We start from the raw sequence: 23,470 nt of genomic DNA, 5'->3' as shown, positions 1-23,470 counted from the left end.
ATTCCCTAAAACAGGGTCTCTCAACCTCAGCACTAATGACATTTGAAGTTAGATAATTCTTGTTGTGGAAGGCTATTCTGGGCATTGTAGGATGTTTAGCAGCAACCCTGGTGCCTACCCACTAAACGCAGGTAGCACTACTCTCTACCCCCAAGATGTGACAACCAAAAATGTCTCCAGACATTGCCAAATGTCCCCTGGATGCAAAATTGCCTGGTTGAGAACCTTGCCCTAAACCAAAACTACTTACTTACTTCATTGACCTCTTGGCCAGGTACCGTAAGTATCTGTTGGTGTTAACAGCAGCATATATACAGATAATAATGTCTGTGTGTTTCTATACATGTGTATGTCTGCTTCTGTGTATAAAATAGAAAATTTAAAGGAAAATCACATAGACACACACATCTTATATAGAGAATCTTAGATGGAATCTATACTTTGTGCTGATCTATCTCAATCTTCCTAAATCACTGGAAGCTGAAGAGCCTGTAATGCTGTGTTGTGAGGTCCTCAAAGAAATCTCTCTCTGCTCTGGGGTACCCTCTCCTCATGTTACAGCCATCTCTGGCCCTCACCATTAGGCCTTGCTTGCACATCTGGGCAGGATACCACATCAGACCTTCCCACTTGCCAGGTGGCTGGCTGACCCCATTTGGCCCAGCCTTTAGTGACAGCAGGTCCTGTCCCCTTGTGGACTGCAGGGATCCAATCCTTTGGCACTATGGATAACAGAGCCTCAAGTCTCGGGGGGAAAAGAGAAGTTAAAGGCAGGGGCCCAAACCACAAGCAGACAAAGAAACCATCCCTGCATGGGGCAGTGGAACCACTGATGTTGATGATGAATTTTGGCTAAAATTGTTAACAGGATTCCAGAAAAGTTCAGAAAATGTAGGAGACAAGGGAATGACACCATCCCTGGCCATGCTGTCTCCTGGCTACCACTTATACCGTGGAGGACCTGTGTCCCTCTGTCATCATCTCTTCCTCCTCCAAGGCATCCCCAACCCAACTGCACATTCTTTATGGTCAAAGTAGACATCAGATCCCATAGCCTCCCTCACTTACTTTATTCCCTCTCCCTGATTCCAACTTGAATATGCATTTTAAGTTTTCTAGGATTTGTGACTAAAGTCAGCAGACAATGATTTTAATTCCTTTCTTAAAATTGCCCCTGCTACCTGACACGTCTCATCTCTCCCTCTAGTCTTTTATATCATCCTATCTCTGGCCTTGATGGTGCCTCTCAAGAGCCCCACTGCAAGCCACCAAACAGCCCCCTCAGACGTTCACCTCAAGACAGATGAATGGAGGCCGGTGTCCCGAGGTTTTCTGAGGTTTTGTTTAAAGTTCCATAAGGTCTTTCTAAAAAGATGATGATGGGCCTTATAAACAGGCAAATAGTTAACAACGAACTCCTAAAAAATCAGCAATGTTCACCAGTTCGATCCAATCAGGGTGGGGGAGGCCCAACAAGAATTTGCAAAATGATTTAATAAAGGAACCGGAGGGCTGGTTGCATTGGCTCATGCCTCTACTTCTACCACTTTGGAAGGCCGGGAAGGAAGGACAGTTTGAGGCCAGGAGTTCAAGACCAACCTGGGCAACATGGCCAAACCTCATCTCTACCAAAAAAAAAAAAAAGTTTAAACCAGCTAGGTGTGGTGGCACATGCCTGTAGTCCCAGCTACTTGGGAGGCTGAGGCTGGAGGATCACTTGAGCCCAGGAGTTCAAAGTTGCAGTGAGACGTGATCATGCCACTGCACTGCAGCCTGGTTGACAGAGTGAGACCCTAACCTCAAAAACTAAAAAATAAAATAAAATAAAGGAACAGGAAATGTAAACTCCTCAAAGCATCACATGAAAGTCAGACAAGCTTCCTAATAGCTGAACACATGGAAGTTCCTGGAGCTATGTAGCTCTTCATCTGTATCCTTCACAGTATCCTTTGTAATAAACCAGTAAAGGCATTAAAAACATACGCTTATGAGACAATGGTATCTATGAAACTATGAATGATACAAGAGCTTCACTTGATATGGAAGAGTATCCCAATACTGAGGTCAGGAAAACCAAGTACAAACTCTGGAAGAATGGCAAGACAAGTGGGTGAACAGCAATACTGCTTTTCATCGAGAACAAGGACATCAGCTATTGAATAAGCATTTGGATACTTTTCTCAAAGGCGAGAGTAGACTGAAGGTATTTTTTCCTCCTTGTTGAGATGAAATGGTTTGCAGACCAAGGACACAGTATAGTTGGTGTATAAATCAGCGCACTTGGGATATGAGAATTTTTTACAGAGCGGAATCTTTCTTACTCAGAAGAACCAATCAGCGAAGTTCCTGAAGCCAAAGTATTTAAGAGTTCTTCAGAGAACATTTCATTGCACTGTTGCAGCATTTTTTATCTTCCCCAAACACATATCGACAAATTTGATAGAATTTGGGACAGAGGAGCACTGGTTGCCATTAATCTAGGAGATTTCGAACATTATGCAGATACAATGTTGTCTCTCCTGGGAAAAGGGTTTCAGTACCTCCAGTCTGTTCTTTCTTGTGACCCAACTAAACATGCAGGCCCACTGTCTTACGTTCCACATGCTGAAATTGAAAGGTTGTTCAGTACAATATGCAATATTCATTGTCTTGAGAAGATTGATGCTTTTGAAGAACAACATGAAAGTTGGGGAATTGACTACATTTTTGAAAAGTTGTATCTACTTACAGAAAAGTAAATGAGATGTATACAAAATCGAGTAACATCGACATGCTTTTGAGTTTCGGCAACTGAAAATTATGCTAAGGTGTGAAAATGTAATGCATAAATTTTTTATTGTTTACGAATCATATCAAATATCTTTGTTCAAAAATGCACATAACTTTTTTTTTTTTTTTTTTTTTTTTGAGACGGAGTCTCGCTCTGTTGTCCAAGCTGGAGTGCAGTGGCCCGATCCTGGCTCACTGCAACCTCTGACCCCAGGTTCAAGTGATTCTCATGCCTCGGCCTCCCGAGTAGCTGGCATTAAATGTGTGTGCCACCACGCCCAGCTAATTTTCTGTATTTTTAGTAGAGACGGGGTTTCACCATGTTAGCCAGACTGGTCTCAAACTCCTGACCTCAAGTGATCTGCCCACCTCAGCCTCCCAGAATGCTGGAATTACAGACATGAGCCACGATGGTCGGCTCTCTTTGCTCATTCTTAATTAGGCAGTTGTTAAATTTTCAAAACTGCATATATCTTTTTAGAAGAAAATACATACTAAAATGTTAAAGTAGCTCCTTTGGGGAGGAGAGGAGATGGAAGATTATGACTATGTGTCTTACTTACAGACTGCAAGACTTTTTACCAATCAATCAGCATGCATTACTTGTATAATTAAAAAATAAAAGAAAAATGCAATGAATGTTACTTAAATACAATAGACATAGAAAAACTGACATTCTATGAAATTTAGAATTGAAGAAATGTAATACTTCAGCAGGGTTCAACTGATCCTAAGAGTTATATGAAAGATTAGCTTTCACGATAAACCTTTGTCTTTTACTGAAATCCTAGCCATCTCTTTGCACATGTTTTCTCCACATACAATTTTATATGTAACAGAATCAAGAAACAAATACATTTTAATGAAATAATCCAATCTATATGGAACAATGTATTCTCAAATTATAAGAATAAATTTTGTTAAAGTTAAAAAAAATACAAAGATACAAATCCCTTATTTGCTTGCTTTTTTGTTTTGATAGAAACCCCTTAAATAAAACGTGGCACATTTACCTTATGGCACTATGAATTTGTTTAACATTTTTATTCCTACCCCATTACCATAAAACAAGTAAAAAATAACAGATTTCATAGTTAAGAGCATGGGCTTTTGGAGTCAGATGGTCTGAGGTTTGGTACGGGCTCTTTGTTTTCCACGTCTATGACTTTATTAGATACATCAGTCTCATCTGCTAAATGGGGGTGATTATAATGCACAGAGACAGGGGAAGCTATAATCAATTAGTGTATGGCAGAGCACTTAACACAGTGCCTAGGACAAAATAAGTCTGCAATAAATGTTAGTTGTGGTCATCTTCATCACTCTAATCTTTTTTTTTTTTAAAGGGAAATACGCCAGGAAATGAACAATTAAAAAGAGGGTACAAATTCCTAAGCTATAATTAGGGAAATGAGGTAGAAATGCCATTTGTAAGCTTTTTCCAGCATAACTGATTCAAAGGCACTGAGTTCACAGTAATGAGCAGGAGTGACAGGTGGGGTGAGGTAGGGAGTGAGGGACCCTACATCAATGACAATACATTACTGAGCACAGCTTACATTAAGTCCAAAGGCTGCACATATCCAATTCACTTTTTAAGCAAATGGGAAAGAAACAAAACAATGTATAAATAAGCACAAAAGAAACAGCATCATTTAGGGGTGATTTTTGTGAGCTTCAAGCAATTTCAAAGTGAACTACACCAAAACTCTTTCATATGCTCAGAAAGACAAAGTAATCTGTCCACAGTTCTGCAAAGAGTTTCACAATTAAAATCCAAGTCTATCTGACATCAAATCCACTTTCCTTCACGCCAGGAGTCCCAACACTCCTGAGGGTTACGGCTCTCCCTCGGCCCAGGTTTACTGCGGCTGAAAAGCAGACTCCTCCCAACCATGACCCTACTCTCCTCCATCACTGCCACCAGAAAGTCAGGAATAAGAACAGGTCCCAGGAGCAGTCTCAGGTAAGCCTCACAGCCACCTGGTCAGCCATTCCTTAGTCACATCTTCAGCTGCCCCATTTAGAAAGTGCTGACTGTATACCTGGCATTTAGTACTTTATATCTCACTTACTCCTCAGACCCCTCGACCTAATGGCTCCCTCATTGTGGATACAAGGAAAGGGGTCTTAAGTGGTTTAAGTCACTTGCCCAGGATTGCACAGAGAACACCAACAGCATCTGGATATAAACCAGAAATGATCCCCGTCCTAAGCCTTTTCCACTTCTCAATAAGTGAATGAAAAAGCATCCAAGGATTATTTGCTAATGGAATTTGAAAGAAAAAAAAAAAGAAGAGGTACAATTAAAGAAGATAAAGACTCAAGTTAGCACCTCAGAGAGAAAACAAATTGAGAAGTTTTTTTCTTTTTTTTTTTAAAAAAAAAGAACAAAATAAATGACCAGGAAAGTAAGAGTTAAACTGAAAATATCTATGTAACTTCGTGATATTAAAAACAAACAAACAAAACAACTCTTTCCAGCTCTGTCACATAAGTGGCTAAACAAAGACACCCCTCCAATCCATCAGCAGCAAGTCAACATTCTGGTGCCCAGATTTAGGTTAGACCTTAACGGGGCTCCTTGTAGAGCTGCTGATTCCATGTCTTGGGGCAGGGAAAATCAAGAGGGACCTGCAACACCAGCTTTCAAGAAAGCAAAGACCATGTCAAAAGGTCTGGGGTAGAAGTGATAAGGTATACAAAAGCCATCTTAAAAGGACTACCATGCACTGTGTTGTGACAATTTGAATATCCAAAAGAGAACACAGTCAATAACAGTTAAAAGAGACAAGGTGAGCCTGTAAAGGCCATGAATCTTCAATATCAAAATGAAAAGGGTAACCAAGTGACAGGGCAACTGATATATAAAGGAAGGGAGAATATATTAGGAAGTTATTTTTAATCCATTTTAGGAAGCAGCAGAGGTGGGTATGTATGACTGCTCTGTTTCTGCCACTAATGCCTTTTATAAAACAGTGTACAAATACATCTCTAAGTAGGATGGCTCTGAATAAGCCAACCCTACATGGAAGGAGGAAGCAAGTATCAAGAACAGAAAGGCCTGACGCTGTGGGCACAGACTACACTCAGGTAGGAACAGGATCACCCCCAGGGCTGTAAGATGATGGATCAGCCAGAGGGCTCCAGAGGAGAACTGACTGCCCACACTGGTGCCCCAAATTCCTGGAAGAGAAAAGCTCAATAAAAGCTGCTAATGATAACAGTAAGACACTAAGAAACCTTGTACGTGTGTTCAAACATGTTCCAGATGAGTGTGTCATTTGGATGGGACACTGGGTCACAACCACAAGTGGCCATATATAAAGAATTTGTCATTTCAGGAAAAGACATCAGGTCGAAGGTGGCCCCTCCAAAGATAATGTCCACCTGGAAGCTGTGGAGGTGTAAAAATGGTCTTTGCAGGTGTAATTCATTTTCTTCTTTTTTTGTTTTATTTTGTTTTTTAAGACAGAGTCTCGCTCTGTCACCCAGGCTGGCGTACAGTGGCGCAGTCATGGCTCACTGCAACCTCCACCTCCCAGGTTCAAGTGATTCCCCTGCTTTAGTCTCCTGAGTAGCTGGGAGGCATGCGCCACCATGCCTGGCTAACTTTTTGTATTTTTGGTAGAGACAGGGTTTTGCCATGTTAGCCAGGCTGGTCTCAAACTCCTGACCTCAAGTGATCCGCCTGCCTCGGTCTCCCTAAGTACTGGGATCACAGGCGTGAGCCACCGTGCCTGGCCCTGCTGGTGTCATTCAGTTAAAAGTCTTGAGATGACATCATCCTTGATTGAGGTGGGCCCTCAATCCAATGGCAAGTGTCCTCAGAAGAGAAGAGGAGAAAAGGCCCACAGAGGAGAGGGCAGCGTGAAGACAGAGCAGAACCTGGAGGGATGCGGCCACAAGCCTAGGAACATTGAGGATGGCCGGCAGCCACCAGAAACTGCAAGAGGGGCAGGGAACGGATTCTCCCTCAGAGTGTCCAGAAGGAACCAGCAGTATCAACACCTTGACTTTGGACCTCTGGCCTCCAGAACTGTGAGAGAATAAATTTCTATTGTCTTAAGCCACCAAGTTTGTGGTAATTTGTTATGGCAGCCCTAGGAATCTAACAGAGCTGCTGAGATCGTATTTTCTTTAATATCTATAAAGATTACTAGATCACTGGAAAAATATAAAACAGATTCAGAAATCACAAAGAAATTAATTAAACCCACAGTACCAATGCTTATGTTAAGTGTGAGTATCAGGAGTTTTGCTGTCATTGCTAGAAGACCTACATGTTCTTTTGTGAGCATTTAAGAGAATCTAATAGATTTGGTCTGTGATGTTAAGGCAGATCTAATTAAATATATTTCTAATCAAATTTAAATGTTTAAAAGAATTTAATAAAATTTCTAAGTCTGTACTTATTAGTTGTGTGAGTATATGAATATTTCAATTTATGCAAGACACTAAAAAGATGAATGAACACTAACAATTGAGCGATAAAGTATATATAAATGATGCAGTTATGAGTTTGCCCGAGTGTCTCAGACCTCACAGATCTTGCTGCACCCCACCTTCCCCTAGGCCTCACAGGTGATCAGCACAGGCATGCCCAGGCCCTGATGTGGCCGTCTGAACAAAATAACTTCCCAATTCCTATGCGTCCCCAGTGCTCCTCCTTCCTGCTAGCACACAGAGCCCTCGGAGGTCCCAATTCCCCTCTGGAACCTGCCCTCAGACTCCAAAGCTTTCCTCCCTGTTGGTCAGGGCACCTGTATGCCAGGCCAGCCAAGAAGCCTATAGCAGAAGAGAGGAAGACCCGGAAGAGGCCTTCTAACCTTCCGTCCTTGAGGGGGCCATGGGGCTCACATGAAAGACAGCCTTACAAGCAGGCCTTCCTTCCACTTGCTTCAGAAAATTAACTGAGCAGGTGCTTCTTTCTGCAGAGTTATCCTTCTGATCTTTATTTTATTTATTTGTTTACTTATTTATTTGTTTACTTATTTATTTATTTATTTATTTATTTATTTATAGATGGAGTCTCACTCAGTCGCCCAGGCTGGAGTGCAGTGATGCGATCTTGGCTCACTGCAACCTCCACCTCCGGGGTTCAACCAATTCTCCTGCCTCAGCCTCCCGAGGAGCCACCAAGCCCAGCTAATTTTTGTATTTTCAGTAGAGACGGGGTTTCACCATTGAGCCAGGATGGTCTCAATCTCCTGACCTCATGATCCGCCTGCCTCAGCCTCCCAAAATACTGGGATTACAGGCGTGAGCCACCACATCCAGCCTGATCTTTATTTTTTAAAATGTTGCCACTGCCAGTCACTGAGCACCCACGGCAGAAGGCAGGCTGCTAATGAACAGCTTGCTGTCAACTACCCCCTCCGAAAACATCTCCTCCTCATTTCAGGCACAGGCACCAACCCACCTCCAGGGGAAGGTGGGGGAACAAAGCTTGGCTTTTACAGAACATATCTAAAAGCAGGGAGATGGCGTTTGGCAGAGCACTGAGGAGCCAACATGCATCCTGGCCTCGATGTAGTTCTCATTAAAATCAACCCTACCTCTGAGAAGGAGAGAGAGAAGAAAAAGAGCTTGGGTGTGTGGTGGCATCAGTACACAGCCTGCATGGTTCTGAGTCTGCCTCCTGCCAGCCTGGGAGGCTGTATGGGAAATCTCACTCCTATGTCCAGCAGGTCAGGTAGCAGGCGCCACAGGCCTCAAAACACAAGTAAACCAGAAGCTCAAACGGCCCCATATTCCATTCATGCCAAAATTCAGCTGAACCACAGTAGCCTGGGCCCATCACGGGGGGTGGAGTGTGAGCTGAGCTGTCATGTCAATTTCCCACCTGAGTCCGTTCCAGTTTTGTCTTAGATATGCTGAAATAACACGAAAAAGAAAAACTGTCAATCTGTACAGAATTGCTTGCCAGGCATTTTTCTTCTTAAAAAGAAAAAAATAAATACTCAACCTTGGAATCTGGTTTGATGAGAAAAAATGAAACCTGGCAGGTGGCAGGTGACAAAGTAAGCCCAGGGACCATGAGGGTAGGTCTGCTGACCAGTATGAGTACCTGGCCACGGTGCTCACCAGATACTGTGAAAGGCTCCTGGTGCTGTCAAGCACCCTGGTACAAGGCTGCCTTTGATTACCTCCCCAAGACGGGCGCCTTCAATTCCACTCAGCATCTGGCGCCCAGGCCCACACCTGGGTGGAGACATCGTGACTACATTTGACTAATAGAGAGGAAGTGATTGTGCTCCAGGGTGTCTCTGCTTCTGCCTTTGATCTTGCAGCCGTCTGTGTCAGCCAACAGTGGTGGAAAATGGGCCCAAGGAAGAGTCTGCATATGTGAGCAGTAAGAGAAGAGAGAAGGCACAATTCTCAGGGCTCACCTAGGTCCTTGCCTGTAAACAAAATGGCCCCAGAGCTTGGGGATGGCAGAAAGGACATACCCAGAGTACTTGGGCATTTACACAACAGAAATTCTTGGTAACTACTTATAAATACATTATAATGTATATATCTTACATTAGCTTTGTTAGCAGATGACAATGAAAAGTTCCTGGCAATTATATCCCCTTTCCAACTCAGTACAACCTCTACTCCACCCCGATAATTTATCCTTCCTCCCTTCATTCAACCCTGCCTCACCACACACGTCTAGGTGACAACAGACTCCTTGATGTTCCAAAAGATACCCCTCCTCCAAACACACACACACACACACACACACACACATGCGCGCGCGCGCGCACACACACACACACACACCCTATGCTTTCTTTTAGGTCATCACCTCATAAAATAATAAAATTATTGACCGCACTCCCCTTCAGAAGGTCAGCACTGTGTGCTATTTATTCATTTAATTTGTATAGGCGTACTTGCATTTTGTGGTGTCTGTACTTTTTTTTTTTTTAAATAGAGACGGAGCCTCACCGTGTTCCCCAGGTTGGTCTTGAACTCCTGGATTCAGGCAATCCTCCAGCCTCACCCCCCCGGAGTGCTGGGATTATAGGTGTGAGCCACCACATCTGGCCAGTGTCTCTATTTTTGTTTCACTTAGGATTTTAATTAAAATGAAGGCAATCTTTAGAAGGTGGCAACAAATAAAACGATCTTGTTATTCTATATATGGGTTTTAAATCTTGTTTTTATGAAAAAAGATAAGGAAGGAGAAAGCTTATTTTTTAAATTTAAAAACATGGCTTTGCATTTTCACTTATTTAAGAAGCATTCATTAGGCACCTATTCAACAAAAGGCCTGGGAAGAGGATACTGGCCCATTCAAGCAGACATGGACTCTGCTCCATTAATTTACTCTCTGAAGATGAAAATTACTTTCGACAATTTGTAATCTTCTGGAATTTAAGCCTCGTACATATCTAAATCTTAACAAGAAAAATCCTGGGTAATTTAAAACATGCTTAGAGAGTTCAGTGTGTATGTCTACAGTGCTCTGTCTGAGAATACTTGTAAGAGGTTCCCTAGATTATCACCTGAACGCAATTTAATAGCACTTGCATTTGAAAAAGAAAACAACACTACAATTTCTATAAAACAAAAAGGTCCCTATTCTCTTAATTCCTATTTTGCAATACAGAAAAACTCAAATTAAGAAATGACCATAATACCTGCACGTTATGCACATGTACCCTAGAACTTAAAGTATAATTTAAAAAACGTAAAAAAATAAATTAATAAATAATAAATTGACCAAAAAAAAAAAAAAAAGAAGAAGAAGAAGAAACGGCCATAAAACAAAAAACAATTTTAAAAAACTTCATCATGGGATACCATTAACTAGAGAGTGAAAATCTCTCAAAGAAACATTCAGAGAACCATAAAATATTTAATGCTAATTAATTTCCAGATAAGAAACCGAGTCTCAATGCAGTGATAAGTGATTTGCCCAAGGTCACACATTTAGTCGGTGGATGATGGAGAAATGGCCCTCTCACGCAGCACTGGTGGGTCTCCAACCACTTTCTCTCCTCTCAGAGTCACTTGGAAGAAGAAAACCTTCACTATAAAACAACGTTACCCAACCCAAACAGAGATATCAACTACTCCACAGTGATCAGGTGCATCTCTCAATTCTAGCTGAACTCCACAAATAACATACACTCCTGCTCTCCCCCACAAAACTGCCCTTGGTACAAAGTTTGAGAAGTTGATCTCTTGATAACTTTGAGTTTAAGGGGAAAAAACCCATCTTTCTTGAAACTATATGCCATATTCACAAAAACTTTAGTCACTGCCTTCCTGACAATTACCTGTTGGTTATTTTCCAAACATTCACTAATGAATAACAACCTGCACAAACTAAAGAAGAGGTAAGACATCCCTCCTCGGGTATCGAATAAAAAAATATTTAGGATGTGTTTAGGCTTCTTAAAGACCAAATTCAGTGTTTTCAGGCAAATTGCTTGTACTATCTGGCTTGATATCTGGAAGTAAAAGGGTATTCAGCCATGTGTTGTTTGGGGAAGAAGTAGAAATGGCTTGGATTCCCAATAATAGATGAATGGTCAAATATAAATGACAGAATATTAAGCAATGCTGAAAATTGTGTTTTTCAAGAAATTTAATGCCAGGGGAAATAATCAACATATACTATTTATTTAAAATGCATTATGTCCCTAAATATATGTGTTGCAGAAAAAAAAAAAATCTAGAAAAATCTCACAAAAAGTGAGTGGTGGTTGCTATGTTAGTCATCTTTTTGTTTTTATTTTCAAAATCACCTAAAATCAGCATACTTTTGTGATAGAAAGAAATATTATTTTGTCCAGGCATGGTAGCTCATACCTATAATCCCAGCACTTTGGGAGGCTGAGGCAGGTGGATCACCTGAGGTCAGGAGTTTGAGATCAGCCTGGCCAACAGGGTGAAACCATGTCTTTACTGAAAATAGAAAAATTAGCCTGGTGTGGTGTCATGTGTCTGTAATCCCAGCTACTCAGGAGGCTGAGGCAGAAAAAACCCAGGAGGCAGAGGTTGCAGTGAGCCAAGATCATGCCACTGCACTCCAGTCTGGGCAACAGAGCCAGACTTCATCTCAAAAAAAAAAAAAAAGGAAAGAAATATTATCTTATTTATTTATTTATTTATTTATTTTTCTTTTTTTACTGAAACAGAGTCTCACTCAGTTGCCCAGGCTGGAATGTAGTGGCACGATCATAGCTCACTACAGCCTCGAACTCCTGGGCTTAAGTGACCCACCCACCTTAGCCTCCTGAGTAGCTAGGACTACAGGTATGCACCACCTGAGTAGTTTTTAAACTTTTTTTTATAGAGATGGGGGTTTCCCTATGTTGCCCAGCTTGGTCTCAAATGCCTTGTCTCAAGCAATCCTCCTGCCTCGGCCTCCCAAAGCACTGGGATTGTAAGTGTGAGCCATAAAAATATTCTTTTTAAAATCTAACTTCTTCTAAAGATCATTTGTGCTCATTACAAGGCCAGGCACCAAGAGCTGAAGAACAGGGTAGGTGCCACAATTCTCTACAACAGTGACACACATGCTTACTTCCTCTCTCTGAAAATCAGAAATGGACCCTATCTCCCAATGCCATGTCATCACCAACAAAGTCACAGAATCTTCCTTAAACCCACAAAAAAGGAAACCAAAGTACAGAGAGGCTCCATGATTTCTTTACGACGACAGAGAAACAGGTTTCAGAACCAGGATTGAGGTACAAATTTAGCATCTATGGATTTAGGAGAGCAGGGGAAGGCACCTCTGAGAATGGACAGGGTCATTGGTGAGGGCCTGGCGCATGTCCATGCCGGGCTTCTATGGAAGTCAGGCAGGTGGTAAGAAGAGCTAGTGTGAGGATGACAAGCACACGTTCAGTTTCTATGAGATTCCGGCAACATATCCAGGCAGTAGAGAGGAACATAGCCATCACCTGCAGAGAGGCAACAGCCAAAGCAAAGAAGATGTAGGCAAGAGGAGACCCCAAGCCAGAGCACTGAGAGATGTCCACATCTAAGCACACCAAAAAGAAAAGGGGACTTAGCCAAAAACAAAGACAAAAAGCCAGCGATGACTAGTCAGAGGAGGAGGAGAGCTAGAATGTTCCCACACAGTCCAATTCCACATAAATACAGGCTGAAAGTAAAACTCTCAGTGGGAAATACTCTGGATGAGGCTTTTCATGTTTTTTTTTTGTTTTAGTTTTGTTTTTCTTTTTTTGTAGAAATGGGGTCTCGTTTGGCGGCCAAGGATGGTCTCAAATGCCTGTGTTCAAGCAATCCTCCCATCTCAGTCACCCAAAGTGTTGGGATTACGGGTGTGAGCCACTGTGCCAAGACTTTTCATGTTCAAGCATCACTGTGGTATTCCCTCCATCAAAAGAGCTCAAAAGATGACATCTCATAAGGAGGCTCCTCGTCTTGGCTAGAGATCAACAAGGAGTACCTGGAAATACAGAGACAGCAGCAGCACATTCCTCCTTCAGCTGGGCTCCACCCTCTGTACAGAAGGGGGAACAAAACTAACATGATCTCTGCCCTCAAGGCACTCCCTATACAGCAGGGGACAGCAGGTGAAATGAGCATAACATGGCAGGTAGGTGAGGTAAGGGCAGGTTCTGAAGTTACAAACACTGCCTGGCATGAAACACAAGAAGTGGAGAGGTTTTCCTAACTAATCCCTGCTTCTCCACTAATTCCTCTGACAAGCCTGCACTTGCCATGGCCCCCAAAGACCAGCCGGGCATGGTGGCTCCTGTCTGCAGTTCCATAGCTTTGGGAGGGAAAGCAGGAAGACTGCCTGAGGCCAGGAGTTCGAGGCTGCAGTAAGCTATAATTACGCCACTACACTCCAGCCTGGTTGTTGGAGAAAGACTGTCTCTAAAGAAAAAAAAAAAAAAAAAAGACCAGGCGAGGTGGCTAACACCTGTAATCCCAGCACTTTGGGAGGCCAAGGCAGGTGGATCACTTGAGGCCAGGAGCATGAGACAGCCGAGGCAACATGGCAAAACCCTGTCTCTACAAAACATTTAAAAACTAGCTGGGTGTGGAGGCATGCACCTGTAGTCCCAGCTACTCGGGAGGCAGAGGCAGAAGGATCACTTGAGGCCAAGGGGTTGAGGCTGCAGTGAGCCATGATCACCACCACTGCACTCCAGCCTGGGCAACAGAGCAAGATTAAGGTAGGGTAAGATAAGGTAAAAGGAAAAAGGAAAGGAAAGGTAAAAGGAAAGGTAAGGAAGGAGGCAGGGGAGGGGAGATGAGGGGAGATGAGGGGAAAGGCAAGGGGAAGGGAGGAAGGGAGGAAGGGAGGAAGGGAGGAAGGGAGGAAGGGAGGAAGGGAGGAAGGAAGGAAGGAAGGAAGGAAGGAAGGAAGGAAGGAAGGAAGGAAGGAAGGAAGGAAGGAAGGAAGGGCAGGCCCACAGCCTGCTGATACTGCCAGCCAGCTGACCACTGTCTTATGTGCCTCGGCATCTGGGCTCTTGTGAATTGAGCCTTTTCCCAATGGAAAAATGGTCGTGTGTGTGTTCCCAACCTGTTTGTTCACGCCTGTTTTGCTGATTAATGTAATTATATCATTGTGTTTATTATTTCATGTATAGCATTAAAAGTGTTCTTTATAAAATTTTTTAAGTCCATTTACATTGCTATAAAAGAGTGTTAAATCTATGTAAACTAACTTTAATATCTTGAAAAACAATTAGGGATTAAAAGGCCAATTCAATTTAGATAAAACAATTGTAATATATTTAAAAAATCATTTAATCGAAGAGAGGATTATGTACTACAACAAATCTAGTGTCTATGTCCTGCAGTGCTCATAAAGGTAAGGCAGTTAGCACCACCCTGACAAGTGGTAAGCACTCAGTAGATGTGAGTCATTATTACCATTATTGGCTATCATTACATAAGCAAATAAAGAGTGATGAAAGCTATGAAGGCAAGAAAAGGCAACAGAGATGGGGTATGCCACAGATGGGGTGGTCAAGGAAGGCTTGTCATGGACAGCACACTTCTGCTGAGAACCAAAGAACAGAAAAGAAGCTGGGCACAGCAGCATGCACCTGTAATCCCAGCCTACTCAGAAGGGTGAGGCAGGAGGAGTGCTGGAGCCCAGGAGTTCGAGGGCAGCCTAGGCAACATATCAAGACCCAGTCTCAAGGAAAAAAGAAAGAGAAATAAATAAAAACATTAAAAACAAAACAAAAAAAGAAAAGGAAGAGGGGTAGCGAGGGAGCGGCATGACCCAAGGTCATGGGAGTTTGGTGTGTTCGAGGGTCTGGAAGCACTGGTGGGGCTGCTATAGGGTAAGGACAGGGTGGAACGAGGCTGGCTGGATACAGACCCAAGAGCCAGGTCACAGAGTCTTGGAAGACTCTGCATTTTATCCAAAGGGCAATGGGAAACAAAGAAGCAGCATAATCCAGTTGGATTTCAAAAAAAGACCAGCCAGGCTGCTGGGTCCAAAGAGGACAGCAGAGAAGCAAGAGTGGAAGCTGGGAGAGCAGTTACAGCTGTCCAGGGATGAGATGGCAGTGACTTCATCAAGGGTGGCAGCAGCCAGGTCGGAGAATGGGTCTGGGATATATCTGGAGGAAGAATTAACAGGGCCAGTAGATGGCCAGGAGGATATGGAAATAGGGTAAACCATGTTGTATTTATTAAGACAAATGTGTGTGGAGGGGGGAACAATCTACTTTCTGCAGTGGATGAGTTAATAACCTCAGTATGTGGGTACATGAGGCTGGGGGAGGAAGGGAAGGTCAGGGTGGGTATACATTTGGCAGTCACCAGCATGTGGCTGGTATTACAGCCTTGGGAGAGAGGATATAGACAGACGCAGGCTGGGCACGCCAACATTCAGAGCAGTACATCACAGTCGCCTGAGAATCAATTAGAATGACTATGCCTGAGGTTGGGGCCTGGGGAGGATATATAGTCAGCCTTCTGTATCTACCATGGATCAAAAATGTTCAGGAGGAAAAAAACAATGTAAAATAACAATACAAAACTTTAGGCTGGGCATGGTGGCATGTGCCTGTAGTCCCAACTACTAGGGGGCTGAGGTGGGAGGATGGCTTGAGTCTGGAAGGTTGAGAATGCAGTGAACCAAGATAGCAAGGCACTCCATCCTGGGCGACAGGAGACTGTCTCAAAAAAAAAAAAAAAAAATAGCATTTACAAGTAATACAAGTAATCTAGACTTAAAGTATATGGAAAGATGTGTACAGGTTAAATGCAAATACTTTGCCAATTCATATCAGGGACTTGAGCATCCATGGATTTTGGTATCTGCAGGGGACTGGTTCCAGGGTTGGTTTTTGTCTTTTTCTTTTTTTGAGGCAGAGTCTCGCTCTGTTGCCCAGGCTGGAGTGCAATGGTATGATCTTGGCTCACTGCAGCCTCTGCTTCCTAGGCTCAAGCAATCCTACCACCTCAGCCTCCCGATAGCTGGGACTACAAGACGCATACCATCGCACAGAGGTGTTTTTTTTATTATAATTACTTTTTGTAGAGACGGGGTTTCGTCATGTTGCCTAGGCTGGTCTCAAACTTCCGGGCTCATATGATCTGCCTGCCTTGGCCTCCTAAAGTGATGGGATTCCAGGTGTGGGCCACCACGCCTGGCCTAGGACTGTATTTTTTTTTTAATTTTATTTATTTTTATTTGTTTATTTATTTATTTATTTTTGAGATGGAGTCCTGCTCTGTCACCTAGGCCGAAGTGCCAGTGGCACAAATCTCGGCTCACTGCAACCTCTGCCTCCCGGGTTCAAGAGATTCTCCTGCCTCAGCCTCCTGAGTAGCTAGGATTACAGGTGCACGCCACCATGCCTGGCTAATTTTTGTATTTTTAGTAGAGACGGAGTTTCATCATGTTGACCAGGCTGGTCTCAAACTCCTGATCTCAGGTGATCCATCCACCTCGGCCTCCCAAAGTGCTGGGATTACAGGCATGAGCCACAGCGTCTGCCGGACTATATTTTTTTAAGTTCTAGGTGCATCAGGGTTGACAGCCACTGATTTAGAAGTTCAGAGGAAGAAGAAAAAGAAAGAACTGGTGAAAGAGGCTGGAAAGACTATCCAGAGAGACAAAAGGGAACTATGGGAGCAAGTGAGGCACTGGGAGTCAAGCCAGGAGAGTGTCCAGCAGGGAGTGACCACTGTGTCGGCCCAGCTCAAGGGTCAAACAGGATGAGGGGAGACAGGAGCCTCCAGGTACAGTGGTGGAGGTAGAGGGATTCCAATTAAACCCCATGCCAGATACTCTGGCTCCTCATGCTTTACCTTGAGTAAATTCCCACTCTCCTCGGATGAGCCCTGCATAAGTAAAACACATGAGGTTTGTTGTGCACGTCCATAAAACCAACTGTATAAACGCTTGCTACGCCTGTGACCGTGTGGACACAAGTGAATGAGCAAAGGTGAAAAATGGAGGTATAATAATATTACTGTAGGTTCTACTTTATGGACACAATTCTAGAGTCATGGGGAGACCTGCACACAATTCCTGGCCCCACATACCCTGGCTATGCAAGGCTTGGCAAGTCAATGCACTCCGCACCTCAGAGGCCCCACGTGAACAACGATGGTTGGACTAGATTAAAGGTCTTGCTGTTGTTGTTTAATGTTAAATTCAATTTTTAAAAGTTAAAATGGCAAGGGGAGCTGGTTTAATATGCAGGTTCCAGACCACCCCCCCTCCCCCGACATAAGCAAGGTAAGTAACTCAGGGTAGGATGGCACTGAAGGCCTCAAGAGCTGCCTGCATTGGTCCAACCCAGTGCAAAGTCCTTGGGTTAGGTCTTGGAAAAAAATAAATAGTCTAGGAGATGTTTTTATCTCCTTAGTCAGAAAACCTGAGCTGGAATGCAAACAAGTCCTCAAAGGGTTAGAGGTGAATACCAGTCACTCAGTAAATACTGTTGGCTTATTCCTTAATATTACTTTACAGTAAAAACAAATGATGGAACAATATTATAAAACTCTTATCTGCTTCATAACCTTCTCTTCTTAGGAAAAAGGCTGCTCCAGGTAAACTCAGGGAGGGTGGTCAGCAGATCATATGCAGGTGAGATACGGATTTTTTTTTTTTTCCTCAATCAATGCTTCTCAATCAAAAAGTTACATACAGGAGTCCCTGGAAGAAGGGACCAAAAAGAATTCCATAGCCACCCAAAGACCAATGCAGCAGCTTTCATGTCTGGTGTCTGCTGTGTGTTATGTGACTACAAAAGTCTACAGCACACACTGTAATTTCCACCAGGGATTAGGGAAGTGTGACCTACACGTCACAGGATGGAGGTGAAAATCACAGGGAAGAAAGAAACCTCATCTTCAAATTAAGCTGTATCAAGCTAAGGGTCACTTGGGACAATGGCCCAAACCATGAAAAAAAATGAATTTTCAATATGTTAGACATATATTTTATAAATAAATAAGCTATTGACAGATTTTGAAACTAAGGTTTTGATGGGGTTTTTGGTTTTCTTGTATTTCACCTGATGGGTTTCATTCTTAAACAAGAAGTTTTCTTGTCCCCTTTGTAGCTAATCTGAGATACTGGGTAAGAGATGGAGTCAAACCAGACAAACTAGGTCTGACTCACCTTGCTAGGTACGTGACTTTTCCTTAACTTCCCTGAGCCTCGTCGTCCTCATCTGCAGAATGCAAGAGCATTAAATTCAGGCCACTCTGAGGATTACCCAGCACACTGCAAGTACCATATGTTGACTATGCTTTCTCCCAAATGTCCCATCGTTGTGGGTATATCTGTTTTGTGGGTCATTTTAATTTTCTGTGTTTCTCAGACTCAGGAGTTATAAACCCACCTGACTACGAGAAGCACTAAAACTTCTCTGAAAATGTCATTCTACCACCTGGCAAAGGTGGATGCCCAAAGCTTTCTCGCCTCTTCTTAGGAAGCCAAGTGAGGACCAAATTTAAAAGGTAAAGCCGTGTTTCTCCACTCAGGGGGAGGACGTGAAGGAAGGGGCCGTGTCTGCTCTGATCTGTGTAGCAATGTGTAGCTGGCCCTCTTCTGTAGGATTTCTCATCCAGGGGAGCATATCAGAATCCCAGCACTCCTTATCCCCATGCCCACCCACAACCGAGAACCTCTGCCCTAATCAATGCAGGCTGCCTTGTCTTCTCACACGCCTCAAAACTGATTCAACACACTGGTGAGTCACAGCATCTCCTGGGTTACACACTTGTAAACAAACACACGAAACCCAAAAAGGATACCATGCACACAGCAGGACTCTGAACCAGTGCCTTCTGGTGACCCCTCTGCCAATTTGGCAAGGCTCACAGACACCTCCTCAGAAGAAAGCTTTGAAGACATAAAATACAAAGGACTGCAAAGGAAAATGATTGCATCTAAAACTTGAAAAACTCTGGGATATGAACGACAACAAAAAAGTCTGTGATATCTGATAAGTGCTTCTTTATTAAAGAATAAAAGAAATAAAAGATCTAAATAAATAAGACATATTCCATAACACAGTATTCTACAACATTGATCCTTCTACATGTCCATTTCACCTATAATAAAAACAGCTCTACCCAACTGTAACATGAAATAAAAGATCTATTAGCACATTTAACAACAAATGTAATTTCATGGCAGTGATGAGCAAAGGCAGTAACTCAAAGTATCTGCTTCCACTGAAGCATGACATGAAAATATCTGTGATTTCTACTGGTGACAATATCACAGGTCCTGCTAACACCACTGTGCCTATGTGTGTCTATGTTCATAATTAAAGGAAACGCTGCATTTCAGTTAGAAGTTAATAAAAATAAAAGTGCGATTTTTTTCCCCTTTATAAGTGCATGGAACCCCTAAATTCTCTCTACAGACCCTTTAGGGGTCACAGGACCTCAGTGAGAGAGCTCCGCTCTACAGGGTCCTGTATTTAAGAGTTAACACCTGATCATTCAACTGACAGACATTTAGGAAATAGCTATGTTGCTCTAACTACAGGAACCACAGAAGAAGATACAGAATTAAGTTAAGGCTTTGACGTAAGCGTGCTCTAAGAACTTTCAGAATCTCTGCTCAATGTTTATTTTAGTTCTTCCAGTTTTATTATAAGTTGTGTTATCTACTGCCAAACTCACCAGGATTTCTTCTTTTTTCCTAACTGTATAATTAAAAACAAAGCAAATAAACAAAAAAGACACTCTCTCTCTGTTCAAATCTACTATTTGTTTGTTTGTTTGTCTGCTTGCTTGTTTTGAGATGGAGTTTCACTCTTGTTGCCCAGGCTGGAGTGCAATGTTGCGATCTCGGCTCACTGCAACCTCCGCCTCTCAGGTTTAAGTGATTCTCCTGCCTCAGCCTCCCAAGTAACTGGGATTACAGGCACGTGCCACCATGGTTTCTCCATGTTGGTCAGGCTGGTCTCAAACTCCCAACCTCAGGTGACTCGCCCACCTGGGCCTCCCAAAGAGCTGGGATTACAGGCGTGAACCACAGTGCCCAGCCTCAAGTCTCCTGTTAAACAGATTTTAGAAACTGTGGCTCAGTGTCATGGAGTGAACACTGAGCCTTCCACACATCCATTTCACCTATAATAAAACCAGCCCTACCCAATTGCAGGCATTTTACAGGAATGAAATGAGGCAATTTGTGCCAATGGTCTCTGAAAATTGTGTAGTGTTGCCCATGGATGGTCTTCCAATTACACTGTAAATGTCAGTGATTAATCAAAGTGTGAATGGTGCCAAGTGCAGTGGCTCATACCTGATTTCCTAGCACTTTGGGAGGCTGAAGCAGGAGGATTGTTTGAGGCCTGGAGTTTGACACCAGCCTGGGCAACATAGGGGGACCCTATCTCTCCAAAAAAAAAAAAAAATTAAAAATTAGCTAGGCTTGGTGGTACATACATATGGTCCTAGCTACTCAGGAAGCTGAGGTGGGAAGGTTGCTTGAGGCCAGGAAGTCAAAGCTGCAGTAAGCCATATGTGTACCACTGCACCCCAGCCTGGGCAACAGAGCAAAACCCTGCCTCCAAAAAAAAAAAAAAGTTGCCGGGCATGGTGGCTCATGCCTGTAATCCCAGCACTTTGGGAGGCCAAGGCAGGTGGATCATGAGGTCAGGAGATCAAGACCATCCTGGCTCACATGGTGAAACCCCGTCTCTACTAAAAATACAAAAAAAAAAAAAAAATTAGCCGGGTGTGGTGGCAGGCGCCTGTAATCCCAGCTACTTGGGAGGCTGAGGCAGAAGAATGGCCTGAACCCAGGAGGCGGAGCTTGCAGTGAGCAGAGATCGCGCCACTGCCCTCCAGCCTGGGCGACAGAGCGAGACTCCATCTCAAAAAAGAAAAAAAAGAAAAAAAAACTGTATGAGTGGGACCCAGGAGCCGCCTGTGACAGAAATGGCCATGATAGGTACTGCAGGATCACAAGAGGGTCTCCTAAGGAAAGGTAAGTAACACAGAGAGGCCCAAAAAATAATTCTGTTACAAACTCTACTGTTCTCTTGTGAATTTTTTTTTTTTTTTTTGCAGACATCTACAGTCTGAAAAAAGCAAATACAAAATCTACCAAGGAGGTTACTGCAGACTCGGTTTTCCACACGATACCCCATATCTCCTTGGTGGTACAGACGTCATGAATCAACAAAATGACTTGCCAGAAGCCTCCTATATGCTACAAGACACACTAGAAATTCTAAAGCTTCAACTTCAATATGAGTACAAGTCTAACATGCTTCACAACTACCCTGGTGTGGATTATTCTATTATCACCCCTACTGAAATTGATTATCTGCAGTATTCACAAAGACTCTGTAGGGTTTATGGGTCAATGTAAGCAACACTTTTTTCTTATTAATATCTAATAAAGAGAACCTGAAAACATCCCTAGACACGCCCTAAAGGATAAACTTGTAGTACCAAACCAACTTGTTTATTATAAATAATCTCACAAATTCAAGAATAGTGGAGAGATCAGCCTGTATTCGTGAAAATAATGATAAGAAATTTTTAGAGATGAGACATAAGCTGGTTTTGAACCAAGTTATCTGCAGGTAGAAGGACTGGTTTCCTTTTTTTTAAGTGATACAGTGATAGATATATAAATTATTGGCTGCCATAAGTTTTTAAAGAGTGAAATTACTTCTAAAAGGGCACATTTTGAATAAACATCAGAATCATAAAGTATTCATTTTTTAAATTATCCTTTTTTTTACAAGTGTGCAATATCAAGTTTCACACCCTGGCCATCATGACCACACTGAAAACACTCACCTAGTTTACTGCTCACCCTACCAGGTATCCGGTCTGCAGCCCATCAGCATGACTGGTTTGCTGCTGCAGCGGTATTTGGACTCTCCAAATAACCAGCTCAGTGAGCTTTCACATGAGAGTTATCAGCCTTGGTATACATGTTTTGCTATGTCACATAAATGAGCTGCCTGGATGTTCCCAATATCTTTGGTTTTAAATTTAGACAAACTCCTTCCCAGTGAGTTTCTAAGGACTTGTGGTACTTTTGCTAAGAAACAGAAATAGGAACATTTTCAAATTCTTCTGTACAGTCAAAAAAAAAAAAAAAAAAAAAGTTGGCTCCCACCTATAATCCCAGCACTTTGGGAGGCCAAGGTGGGTGGCTTAAGGTCAGGAGTGGCCAGCTTGGTCAGTGTGGACAACATGGTAAAGCCCCATCTCTACTAAAAATACAAAAATTGGCCGGGCATGGTGGTGTGTGCCTGTAGCCCCAGCTACTCGGGAGGCTGAGGCAGGAGAATCATTTGAACCAGGAGGCAGAGGTTGCAGAGAGCCGAGATAGCACCATTGCACTCCAGCCTGGGCAAGAGAGCCAGACTCCATCACAAAAAATAAACAAATAAAAAGTTGGTTCAAATGAAAATCTTAACTTGATCCTCACTCCTCTAAAATTTCTATTCAGAACATTTAAAATTGGGACATTTTATGTGGTTAACCCCTACAGTCGCATTTCTTTGACCACCTTTCCAAAGGTGGCAAGCCACAGCACAGGGTAGCCAGTACAAGATCTTATTTGGGGCCATGGCCAAGAAGAACTGGTCATGATACTGCCATCACAACACACATGGGCAACTACTTACGGAAGTATTTTAGGGTCTCTTCAATTTGCTCGGTTGTGAGGTCAATGTTGGCATCTGGAGAAATGAGAGGTGTATGGAGCCAGTCGTCGTGGTCATAACCGTAGATGGTGTCGGCTCTTAACTTATAATGGGGCAGCTGCTCCTCCAGCAGGCTAATGATCTCGACTTCCGGAAGATCGGTGCTGTTGCACACATCTAAAGACAAGACAACCAAGAAATGAGAGCCCAGAAATGGTTATGGCCTTGCTGCTAGTTAACTAAACTTGTAGCCTGCAGCAGCCATCTTTGGTTATTTATCTACAGCACAAAGAAGCCAGACAAGCCTATGTCAGGAGTCTTTTTCCAATTTAAATTATATTCTCAAAACTTTGAATTAATTGTGCATGCTTACGGCCAAGACCTACCCAAATGTTTCCTGCTGTTTGGTGTCCACTATTTAGGAAGAAAAGCCAAAGGTTTTGAGCTTTTATCATCTGAGTTAAGTCTTTCCACTATTTAGGAAGAAAAGCCAAAGTTTTTGAGCTTTTATCATCTGAGTTAAGTCTTTCCTCCAACCCTTTCTCTGGCCATTCTCCTTCAAGTGTTCTACATGTCTGCCAAACTGGTATTAATTTCACCAATAT

The 23,470-nt window shown here is 42.9% G+C and overlaps 1 protein-coding gene, 1 long non-coding RNA gene and 1 pseudogene across 10 annotated transcripts in view; 2 read left to right on the top strand and 1 right to left on the bottom strand.

The window, feature by feature from the left end:
- The window catches only part of LOC105480262 (trafficking kinesin protein 1), a 213,005-nt gene that overhangs the window by 80,355 nt on the left and 109,180 nt on the right, over positions 1 to 23,470 (bottom strand). For all 9 annotated transcript variants that reach the window (XM_024792456.2, XM_071091493.1, XM_011738851.2 and 6 more), the window contains one exon: positions 22,848 to 23,042. Coding sequence is in view for 6 of the 9 variants with exons in the window: in XM_011738846.2 (XP_011737148.2) it covers positions 22,848 to 23,042 (195 nt within the window). In the remaining 3 variants the exon portion in view is untranslated. The remainder of the gene's footprint in view (positions 1 to 22,847; positions 23,043 to 23,470) is intronic.
- LOC105480263 (thiopurine S-methyltransferase-like) lies at positions 2,013 to 2,738 on the top strand (annotated as a pseudogene).
- LOC105480264 (uncharacterized) lies at positions 14,705 to 21,402 on the top strand. The gene is made up of 3 exons (XR_011620003.1): positions 14,705 to 14,835; positions 17,765 to 17,818; positions 21,268 to 21,402. It is a non-coding gene; the product is annotated as an uncharacterized lncRNA (long non-coding RNA).

This window comes from Macaca nemestrina, chromosome 2 (assembly GCF_043159975.1).
Source record: "Macaca nemestrina isolate mMacNem1 chromosome 2, mMacNem.hap1, whole genome shotgun sequence".
NCBI lineage: Eukaryota > Metazoa > Chordata > Mammalia > Primates > Cercopithecidae > Macaca > Macaca nemestrina.
Note: the sequence above shows the minus strand (reverse complement) of the source record. Positions and strands in the feature narration are given on the sequence as shown.